The 12,078-nt window shown below is 42.9% G+C and overlaps 1 protein-coding gene across 4 annotated transcripts in view; it reads left to right on the plus strand.

Annotated features, from left to right (window-relative positions):
• The first annotated feature begins 2,762 nt into the window (after nt 1–2,762).
• The window catches only part of LOC110503629 (tumor necrosis factor alpha-induced protein 2), a 33,835-nt gene continuing 24,519 nt past the window's right edge, over nt 2,763–12,078 (plus strand). Inside the window, exon 1 of one of the 4 annotated variants that reach the window (XM_036961519.1) lies at nt 2,763–2,909. Coding sequence is in view for 2 of the 4 variants with exons in the window: in XM_036961520.1 (XP_036817415.1) it covers nt 9,002–9,146 (145 nt within the window). In the remaining 2 variants the exon portion in view is untranslated. Of the gene's footprint in view, nt 2,910–8,793; nt 9,226–12,078 lie in introns of those variants that run through there. The other 3 variants (XM_036961520.1, XM_036961517.1, XM_036961518.1) reach the window with 3 other exon arrangements.

Raw genomic sequence — 12,078 nt, forward strand, 5'->3', positions numbered from 1 at the left:
CAATCTTGTTACTTAATAGGCACTTAATATAGTCATTTTTTAAACATTTTTTACCTCTTGAAATGGGGAAACACATTTTGTCTGTGCTCTTTATGACAGAATGTTAACAATAGGTGACTACTCAAAAGGCACCCAATTGGTGGAACAACTGATAAACCATTGTACAGTTGAAGTCGGAAGTTTACATACACTTATGTTGGAGTCATTAAAACTCGTTTTTTTCTTGTTAACAAACTATAGTTTTGGCAAGTCGGTTAGGACATCTACTTTGTGCATGACAAGTAATTTTTCCAACAATAGTTTACAGACAGATTATTTCACTTATAACTCACTGTATCACAATTCCAGTGGGTCAGAAGTTTACAACAAAGTTGACTGTGCCTTTAAACAGCTTGGGAAATTCCAGAAAATGATGTCATGGCTTTAGAAGCTTCTGATAGGCTAAAATGACATAATTTGAGTCAATTGGAGTTGTACCTGTGGATGTATTTCAAGGTCTACCTTCAAACTCAGTGTCTCTTTGCTTGACATCATGGGAAAATCAAAAGAAATCAGTCAAGACCTCAGAAAAAAATTGTAGACCTCCACAAGTCTGGTTCATCCTTGGGAGAAATTTCCAGACCCCTGAAGGTACCACGTTCATCTGTACAAAAATAGTACGTATGTATAAACACCATGGGACCACCCAGGCGTCACACTGCTCAGGAAGGAGACACGTTCTGTCTCCTAGAGATGAACGTACTTTGGTGCGAAAAGTGCAAATCAATCCCAGAACAACAGCAAATGACCTTGTGAAGATGCTGTAGGAAACAGGTACAAAAGTATCTATATCCACAGTAAAACGAGTACTATATCGACATAACCTGAAAGGCCGCTCAGCAAGGAAGAAGCCACTGCTCCAAAACCGCCATAAAAAAGCCAGACTACGGTTTGAAACTGCACGTGGGGACAAAGATTGTACTTTTTGGAGAAATGTCCTCTGGTCTGATTAAACAAAAACAGAACCGTTTGGCCATAATGACCATGGTTATGTTTGGAGGAAAAAAAGGGGGTGCTTGCAAGCCGAAGAACACCATCCAAACTGTGAAGCACGGGGGTGGCAGCATCATGTTGTGGGGTGCTTTACTGCGGGAGGGACTGGTACACTTCACAAAATAGATGGCATCATGAGGCAGGAAAATTATGTGGATATATTGAAGCAACATCTCAAGACATCAGTCAGGAAGGTAAAGTTTGGTCACAAATGAGTCTTCCAAATGGACAATGACCCCAAGCATACTTCCAAATTTGTGGCAAAATGGCTTAAGGACAACAAAGTCAAGGTATTCGAGTGGCCATCACAAAGTCCTGATCTCAATACTATAGAAAAGTTGTGGGCAGAACTAAAAAAAAAGCTACAAAGCCAAAAAATTCACCCAACTTATTGTGGAGCTTGTGAAAGGCTGCCCGAAACGTTTGACCGAAGTTAAACAATTTATAGGCAGTGCTACCAAATACTATGTCAGAGTCCTGTGTATAGGTGGCAGGGAAGTCAGGCGCAGGAGTCAAACGGAGTGTAAAATGGAGTCTTTTAATGAATGTCCACGTAACATGCTCCATAACACTAATAAGAACAGATATAAACAAACATGACGAGGACCCGTCACGCACCTATACAACAAACACAACACTGACAATAAACAATCTCTGACAAAGACATGAGGGGAAACAGAGGGTTAAATACACAACAGGTAATGAATTGGATTGAAAACAGGTGTGTGGGAAGACAAGACAAAACCAATGGAAAATGAAAAATGGATCAATGATGGCTAGAAGACCGGTGACGTCGACCGCCGAGCACCGCCCGAACAAGGAGAGGCAACGACTTCGGCAGAAGTCGTGACACACTAATTGAGTGTATGTAAACCTCTGGCCCACTGGGAATGTGATGAAAGAAATAAAAGCTGAAATAAATCATTCTCTCTACTATTATTCTGACATTTCACATTATTAAAATAAAGTGGTGATCCTAACTGACCCAAGACAGGGATTTTTTTTACTAGGATTAAATGTCAGGAATTGTGGAACTTCCGACTTCAACTGTATCATGAACCAAGGATCAATGAGTTATTGGTTGACGGTTCATGCTCCTACAGACTGAGGCTGTTATGTAGGCTGGACAAACAGTATACAGTAAAGGGTTAGAACTCCAAGTGCATTGTTCCACAGCATCAATACATCCCAAAGTCGCACAGATGCTCAAAGCACATAAACAAACATGGGCCTCAAACAAAGAGCTTTTACACATGAACTCGATGACCACATCCGTGTGTAGGTGTGTTCATTGCAGAATACGTTCATAAACAAAGTGCAAGACGACGCGGTAACGGGAGAATACTCCAAAACAGATCCGTTTCAGCTCCATGTGGGCTCGCTTCCATCCTGATGTTTAGCGGATAGGGCTTAGGGGGTGGCCTAAGGTTATTGACTGAAAATAGATCAGCTCTATGAAAGGGGTGTTTCAACATGCATATGGGTCTAAAACAAACAAACAAATGAATATACTAAATGAAAGTCTAGCCACAATAACCAAACGGCAATTAGTATAATCAGCCTCTCTCCCTGAGGGGCCTGTAGCTCGCTATGGAGGGGGAAGCGGTGTGTGTGTGGGGTGGGGGTGGGGGGGCAAAATGGGATGGCCCACTTCCTCAGGAAAAAGCATCTTGCGCTATAGCCAGGAAATGGCCAACGCCAGCCCTGGAGTCCAGACGAGCCTCTGGAACAGAGGAGCAGGCATTGCTTCTGAGCTGTCGGACCTACGAGGACACAGCAGCTCACACACCCACTTCGACCAGTTACCTTGTCCGTGTGGCCCAGGGATGCCACTGCTGTGAGAACCACAGGGATCCTCTTCTTAACAGCATAACAAGGTAAGAGCTGGACTCTGGGCCCCCGGGTGATGCCATATTACACTTTTCATCTCAGTTTCATGTTGTCCAGGTGCCCCTGGTCCGGCTGGGCTCCAGTCAGAGCTCTCCTCGGAGGCAAGTGTCCTCACCCACTCATAGAGAGCAGGGCTCCGTATTGGTCAGAGCGGAGACCAATGAGAGACCAGTGAGCGGCGGTATTCAGTGGATGCTTTCTTTTTTTTCTTTAGAGTCATTCAGTATGTCACTGCTGTTTCATGTATAGTCTGTATGGTATGTTGATGCATCTGTTGTTGTGTCTGTACTATAGACTATGGAATAACATCATTTAAATATAGCTTCCTCCAAGATCAGTATTTTGTTAGCATGTATCACAGCACTGTATAATAAATACATACAGGGCTCCAAAGCCTTGTGGATCAGGAAAAGCCATGCATAGATAACTACATGAATATACACAAAGAGCAGATTTGCTTAATTTTGAGTCCTTCTAGAAACATCCCACATAGTGGACTAGCCACAGCTGTTCATCTGTTGGATGTTTTGATCATGTTTTCTCCGGGTGAAAAGTGAAGAGTACATTGGCTACGCAAAACAACGCAACTGAATTCCGTGGGTGAAGCTGTAACGTTGGTGCCGTTTTAACCAATGTTTCAATGGTAGGAATGCCTTGTTCGTTGCGGTGTAGTGCATTTCAACTACACTGACCCGCTGACCACATGTCCAGTGTTGAGGGAGCAGCCGTCTGATGATTCATTGATGATTATCTGAGAGTCCGTCAGGGAATCTCTGTTGTTGTCTGCACTGTTTGTTCCTGCGTGTTTGTGACGCATGCACGGTCACGGGAAATTCAAAGTCACTTTTTCTAGAAACATTAGAGCAACAATGACAAAGTCTAAAGATGAATCATATGAACAGTAGCTTAATATAATCCTTCAGTCCTATTTTTGTATTTATTTAACCTTTATTTAACCAGGAAAAGCCCATTGAGACTCAGAGGCTCTTTTTCAAGTGGCCAGTATAAGCCTTCTTGTGAGATGTCTTACAGTGAGGCGCTATGTAACCAGGGCCCCCATTATTCACTCCTATATACAACTGTGGGCACAGGTACACCTAGGCAATTCAAGTTTGGACAGTTCAAAGGAACAAGACCTGTTCCCACTAGGGATTTCAATGTTGAACGATCTGGCCTGTACTTCAAAACGCATAACGTAAAGAGTTTCTGTCTGGCCTTAATGATGCTACATGGTGTGATATAACATACTATAGTAGTCATAGCAGTCACAGTACCTTATGAGAGATAGTACAATGTTTTCAGGCTATAAAGTGTGTTAAGTGGATAAGTACACTGTTAAAAAAGGTGTGCTTTGCAACAACAAAACTAGTGACAACTGAGTTGCCACCAACTTGAAGGAGATGAAACCTTAACTTTGATGGAGTTTTTAAACCCATAATCCCGATGATGTTTTGAATCCTGTATATTGCAGAATTGGATACTTTTATATGAAATGTCTTCATGTTTAATATTGTTTTATATATTTGATAATTTGCCATTAGGCGTTGTCAAGTACAGTATTCAAACCACTAGCACTGGCTAGAGTTTTTACAGCGAGTATTGCAGGATACTGTATTTGCCACCACCATTTGAAGTTGGAAATGTGGGAATGGGTTCTCTCATTATTGAAAGTCAACTTTCCTGACAGTTCTGATATCCATTCATCGTGATTCATTACACCTCATGGCACAACAAGCTGCTTATTAATACTAATAAAGAAACACATATTTATTTTTTCAAACATGCATGCAACATTGTGTATATGATAATGTCAAAAAAAATATTACCCACAATCCTCTAAAAACAGAGCCACGTTGCAAGATAGGAAGTGCAAGGAGATTAAACCAGAGACTTCCAATGAGTTCAATAGCTCCATTTTCTCTATCTTTGGTTATCCTCATAAAATACACTTACATTTTGAGCAACAGGTTAAGTTGGATTTATTCTTAGTTGTTTAGGTAAAATAACATTCGCCTCTGAATAATATTTTACTGTGTGGTTGAGTGTGTAAAATTCAAATAGCACGGAAACAACAAAAAAGGGTTTTCACAACACTCTTAAAAACGCCAATATTCAGATTGAAGAACCACTTTGGCTGTTTCAGAGTGCTTCTATTCATTTTTAAAAACCCATTCAGTGTGTCAGAACACTTCCATTGGGTTTACATTCAAACACCCTCCAATCACCAGATATCAGCTTAGGTGCACTACTTTTCATGGTTTCATTACACAATCATAGCGTTTTGGGACGTTCTATTTTTACAGTGTCATATATCCAGTAAACAACCGCAAGCAATACGAAACTTGACAAAAAAAAAAGAGCAACTTCATTCTCAACATCAGGGACAGAACTGCCTGCCAAACTGAGGACATCGTGGTCATGTTGCCAAGGTCAGTGGTACCAATGCCATGATTGCAAAAGAGTTTAACTCAGGAAGGAAAAGCTGAGGCAGAGAGAGACAGAGACAGAGACCGAGAGAGAAACATGGGATGTGTGGGAGTATACTGTACATAATTACATTTGTCACCAAGCCATTACAGCACACCCTTTGAGAACCAAAATGGTTCTGTGGGATCCTTTTTGTATCCTCTTTTTCCTACAGTCTACATTACAATTGACTCGCCTGCTGAGTGATGAGCTAGCTGCATCCCTCTGCCGTCCACCTGAATTAGCATTGAATTAGAACGCTCTGAACCTCTTCAGGTCAGGGAACGAGTTTGACGTCTATCCGCTCCCCAGATGGGTGAATCGTGAAGGCACCCGGATGCTACCTACTGCAGTCAGCGCGAATAAAGGATAACCGTAATTCCTCATGTGCTGTTTGGCTGCGTTTGTTTGAGTGGGACAGGAGACAGATTGATGCACTGAGACTGATGAACCGAGAGGGCATTCAATAGGGGCCCTTCACTCAGTGTGGGTTGGTAGAGGTGCTCCGAGGGGGCTTCCCGTGGCCTGTGTGGGGCGATCAGTGCAGGATGCAGGCAGGCTATGATTGGAGCGCCCCCCGCTGTTCCCACACACAGGTGCTACATTGTGGAAGGTTACATAACCATGACGACAAACAAGGAAAATGTCCTGATTGGCCAGAGAGGGTGGCACAGTGAATATTTTTGTTGAATTCACATGAAATTCATGTTAGTTGACAACTTCACAAAAATGTAAATCAAAACTAGACATTGAACTGACGTCTGCGCCTAGTGTCATCCAGCCTGGAGTGGTTTGGCAGTGGTTCCAGGGCCGTACCAGCGGTCTGTGGTTTTGGAGAAACACACACAGAGAGGGGTTGTGTGGACAGAGTGGTCTATGAAGATTTGTTTTTAGTATCTTTTAGCTTATCCTGAAGAAAAATGTCACCTGCCCATGTGAATGCAGATGCCACTGCACAATATGCATGGGTTGAGAATACAAACGTTATCGCAGAAGACAGAACCCTTTTCTAATAGCATACAATCTTGTTCGTTCAGGAATTCCAGAACCTCAGTGGCAGAGCCTCTACCTCAAGAAATATTGAGCTACTAGAACTACCCTCATTCTTTTGCCTATCTTTTCAATCCTAGAGTGAAAGACGCTGAGATGATAGAGATATGGAATCCATTCCACAGTCATGAAGATGACCTAAAGATAACTCACTGTCTAAAACCAAAATAACACTTGGGGGCCGTTACGAAACCGCCGAAACACTGCCAAGATGAACTGTAGTGACAGCTTGGGGAAAAGGATAGAGAGACAGAGAGAAAATGTTGTACTTGACAATGAAGAAGGCAATCTTATGCAGCGCTATTTCCTGTTCCCTAAAGCCTGAAATACACTCCAATTGCGTGGCTCCTCTTTATAGAAGCCAAGGCACACAAATAGCCACTCTGTATTCACAGCATGCCTTAGATGTGCTGCCAGTGGCTGTGTTTCCTGTCCCTCTCATCACCCACATGCCAATCAACAGGAACAGACCCAACTAGTGGTGTGCTCAAAGTGTTTCCACTCAGACAGATCCAATCACTGCTCTGTAATTCATTTGTTTGGGACAGGACATTGGAGGACTCACTCAACGGGATGCTGAAAGGTGGCAAAGTTAATTCCAACTCTCATATCCATGCAGTACTTGGTCTCTACTCCCAGACACTGGAGCATACAGAGCACCCTGATTCTGGCCAGGGGAGGCTATTCAGAACTGTATTACCTTGACATTTTAGTCAGTTAGCAGGCACTCTTACCCAGAGCGACTTACCTAAGCAATTAGGATTAAGTGCCTTGCTCAAGGGCACATCGGCAGACTTTTCACCTAGTTAACTCTGAGATTCGAACCAGCAATCTTTCGGTTACTAGCCCAACACGCTTAACTGCTAGGCTACCTGCCGTATATGGTGTGTATCCATTTAGTGATGGATTGCAAATCATTCTCAAATGATCTCAGCGAGGGTAAATCCCTGCTCGAATGCACAGGTGTCAAACTCATTCCACTGAGGTCTGAGTGGCTGCAGGTTTTTCCGCTCCTCCCTTGTACCTGATTGAAGAATCAAGGTCACTAATTAGTAAGGAACTCCCCTCACCTGGTTGTGTATGGCTTCATTGAATAAGTTTGACACCCCTGGTGTACTGTGTCTTCATGCAACTCGTTGTCTCTGACAAATAAGTTTTGGCATTCCAGCATGACTTAGCACTATGCGAGGTGGGGTAACTGAGTACTCAACTGCCCTTAAAGAACTGCAGGCCAACTGCGTTAGCCAAGGTGACTGGTGGTGGCCACTCGCTCTTCCGGTTCAGAGTCTGTGTCCAGCGGCAGCCCAGGTTAATCAGTATCACCATCCATTTTCAAAGTCAAAATCACTAAAAGCTTGATGCTTGTTGTGAGTGCTGTGCGTGCTGTGTGAGTGCTGTGCAAAAAAAAAAAAAAAAAAAACACACGAGAAACCATTGCTATTCTAAAGTGTCCACCGACTATGGAGCGTAAATATTTATAATTAATGTGTATTAGACTCTTTCACTTGTCCCCATGACTTAACCTTGTAGAACTTTTTAAGATGGTTTTTGAGGTCAGCCAGGCTGAAAGGGCACTCTCGGGACCATCCTTTGTTTATGCATCAATACATCCGCGGCTAAGCTTTTCCCAATTGTTTACTGTACTCTCAGCCTCCCAGGCTCAAACGGATTTCTCAATGTTTTTACTGAGCGCCAGAATTGAGAGGAATTGAGAAGAAAACGGGAGTTTGTGTAGTCTGGGGTGCTTCGTCCAACACGGCTCCAAACAATGGTGTCCTTATTGGCTGTCAAAAATGAAATGTACCCCGCCGTGACGCACTCGTACACAACTCCTATTGTCTTTTTTTGAGAGTGAACTGATATGTATTTGAGTGACTTCCTTTCAGCGCGCGTGCTGAGGCCGGTTTGCTCTGGACAACTTACAGGCCAGAGAGAAGGGCAGAGAGAAGGGCAGAGAGAAGGGCAGAGACAGGACATTGACCTTTTGAGGGATGTGCTCCCTTCGTTCACAAGGCACAAGGTGGACTTTTGAGTTCAATCTTAATGGACATTTTCTTTTGGCAAAATATGTGTAGGGAGCCTGTTAGGATTCAATTTTAACTCTATAGCACCACCTACCCCACAATATTCCATCATGGAATATTGCCATCAGTGCTCATTAATGATAGCATCCTATTTATGTAGACTGCAGAGGGTGTCACTCTCACAGAACGGACAAAGGTAGGCTCGAATAACACAATAATGCGATGTTTTGTGTTTAAACTGTCTACATTCCTAATAAATCATCAGTCAGGATGACTGCCAGAAGCTCAAGCCATTGGCTGATCCAGGGTCATAATGTAACAGGTGAGGTAGCCTACCGTAGCACTGTAAACCTGACTGGAAATTCCAGGGGAATCCCGTCTGGTTTTTTTCCCTTCCATTTAGCAGAAGTATGCTGTTTTACTGGAAACGTGCGGACAAGACAGCGTGGCATTACACGTCTGTAAGAGAGAACTTATTAACTTGATTCTGACAGCAACTCTAGAGACCTCAGTCGCACAGCTGTCAATGCCTTTGCGCGATGCATGGGTTGCTGCTCCGCGTCACGGCGATAGGCTCCTCGTCCAGAAGCCAGCCCACAGAAAATAAAGGGAGGACGCTTTACGGGACTTTCAGCAGCGCACTGAGCGCAGCAGTCTCTCACCTGACGAGACAACGTTATCTTGGTTTGTGACTAGTTCTTGGATTTCACTTTTAGTTGTATTTTTGGTGCATGTTTTTAATAAGCGAGCAATCATGAATCATGTAAGTAGATTGATCTGTTGTGTGTTTCTCTGACTGTTATTGGATATTCATTATGATTTGGTCACTAATGGACTGACACTGATGACATTGACAAATGGCATAAACCTACAAACAGTAGTGTCTAGGGAAATGTGATACATTTACACGTTGTAATTGTATTCATTATTTTTCAGTGTTGTGTATGATGAAACATAAAGTGCTATATTTTAATTTAAAGATATTTGCAGAGATCATCTCCGATTTTCAGTTTTTGTGTTATATTTTGGTGGCAGTAGACTATGACAAACTACAGTTTGTAAAACTATACAATTTAACCCCAACAAATGTTAAATCACATTATCTGGTGTTACAATCTGTAGCTAGTTTGAGATTCCTGAATCTCTTGAAATTATTGAGTTTATTGAGTTTATAAAGAGTCAAGCTCAGGGTTCTGCATTAGAGACTAATCTGATTAGTTCATAAATAACAACCTTTGTAGAATAACTATTGATCAGAAAAGTCTCTAATGCTGAACGCTGAGCTTGACTCTCTTTATGAACTCAAGCATTTTCAAGAGATTCATGATGTATTCCTCTGCACTCTCGGGAGAATTTTAACTCGAAATGAGCTGACTGTGACATATTTTCTTCCTGCAGAAGAAAATCCAGAAAGTCCACTTCTTTGACCCCCCCCCCCCCCCCCCCCCCTCTTTTAGATCTGCTCACAGCCAGCACTGTGGATTTAGACATGGGTCTACCAGAGAACGGTTAACAATTTACTGTCCTAAATATGTTGAAATAAGGGACCTGTCATGGAAAAAACACAATCTTTGCCGAAGTCTTATAGTGTTGTGTTAGCTGTTGCAACTACTGAGCAATGCTGATGTGATAGTGAGCTGTTTTGCTTCATCCCTTAATATGATCCTGATGACAGATAAGGTATTAGAGCTCATTGTTCAAAGCCAACACTGAGATTGGAAGCCTTGATTGAGATGAAACCTGGCCCATCAAGGACACCGAAGGGCGAAATCACCTGTTGTTTCATTTTTCCTCGTAGATTAGGAAATAATTGAGGGGGAAAAAAACAGCCTTTCCAAAGTAATCATACTTACTCGTACAGGTATTTCCTATGCTGCTAATATGTTTTATTGGATTCACATTCCCATGTCGCCAGTCTCCATAACACCCTCGCTCTCAGGACAGTTTCTGTCCTCAAAGAAAGTTACACAAAACTGTATGTTTTTGGGGCCCTTCCAACATTATTGGGCCTCTCCTCTAACCACTGTCTTCGTTGAGTGGCCTTAGGCCAGGATGGAGACGGAGAGGAGCCCCTCATATCTGACACATCTTGACGGCAGGCCTGGCCTCTCTGCAGTAGCTCGATGCCCGCTCTCTCCCTTCTGACCTTCAGAGAAGAGACAAGATGTCTTCAGAGAGGGGACTTTGGACCCAGTGAAGTCTTTAATTACACACTATCGTGTTCAGTGCGACAGTTCAAACTTATTCTAAGCCTTTTTCTCCGTCTCTAAAATGTTAAATAGCTGGAGGTCAAGCCTGAGTGTCGGCCTATTCAAGACATGAGAGTAAAGAGGGTTGTTTGTTGATTTGGCTAACAAACAACACATTGGCGTCATACATATCCAGCCAATCCAGAAGGACATGGTGTACAAGCTTTTGAAGTTTATCTGTGTCAAGAGAGATGAGACCCTCGATAGTGTGTGATAAACAAAACAGAAATGCCTGGCCTGGCTGGTGAGTTGTGCCGTTGGCCCGTTGCAGAGGTGGAGGGGAGGGGACCAAGGGGGACCTGTCCCTTTTGTCTGCTACTTGGTCCTGGACGAGACAGGAAGTAGAGTTAGTCTGGGAAAGTGGTCCCCGTATCTCCCCCAGTGATCTAACTGCTGCTTTCATAATGGCTCCTCTGATTAGGTTATAATTAGAGCAGGAATTACAGTGTGGCTTTAGTAGCTAAATAGATGAGGAGGTGTGGGAGAGCGGGATGGATAACAAGGAGGGCTGTCCACGGGACCACTTGTTACATCCACTCTCAAAAAAAGCTTATCAGACATCTGTGTTACTAGTGTCACCAACTGTCGCCAGTGCCACATGCTCACATAACTCGGTTTGTCAACATCATGCTTCCTGTTGACGTCCCTCCGTGAATATCTGTGCATTTAGCAAGCCATTGTTCATGAGACTTTGTGTTTTCTACCAGAAGTCAAAGATAGGCCTATCATTTGCTTTGCAGAACTATTCCGTATCTTTTTAGTTTCCTTGTTGTCATGCCACTAGTTGGGCTTGCTTCCTGATGTTTGCTCATATGCATTTTCTGCATGTCATGACCTTGAACCAAATGGGTAAAATATAACTTCATTAGTAAGGGTGTGTAATAACACATTTATAACCAGAGTCATATGCAGGCTTATTCTGTCACATCACTTATATAGCCCATGTTGTGTAAAGACAAATTAAATGGTTCACTGTTACATAATATCCCTTTCCACAAACCGGTCATCAGTTGTCTGTCTCAGTCGTAGAAGTTTCCTTTGCCCCATGGTTAACATCCCCTCCCTAGACAGGTGGGTATTTTTCCAAGCTGGCGACCTGGTCTAAACAAGTACAGCTGTGTATATCGCTCTTATATGGTATCACAATATTCTCAGTGTGGTTCCCCTGGAGGTTGGCTCTCTAATTGCACAGGGAAACCTTAAACGCTTAGCCACCACATGGAAAAAGCATCCAGACGCATTGTCATTCTAAAACACTTAGGGAAGCCAGAAAACAATAGGTCCTCTTTAGGAATTTAAAACACCCTGACCGTAATAATTTGTGTAAAGCCATTCATGTTATTGTGAAACATCATGAATCAAGTATT

Source organism: Oncorhynchus mykiss, chromosome 24 (assembly GCF_013265735.2).
Source record: "Oncorhynchus mykiss isolate Arlee chromosome 24, USDA_OmykA_1.1, whole genome shotgun sequence".
NCBI classification, from domain to species: Eukaryota; Metazoa; Chordata; class Actinopteri; order Salmoniformes; family Salmonidae; genus Oncorhynchus; species Oncorhynchus mykiss.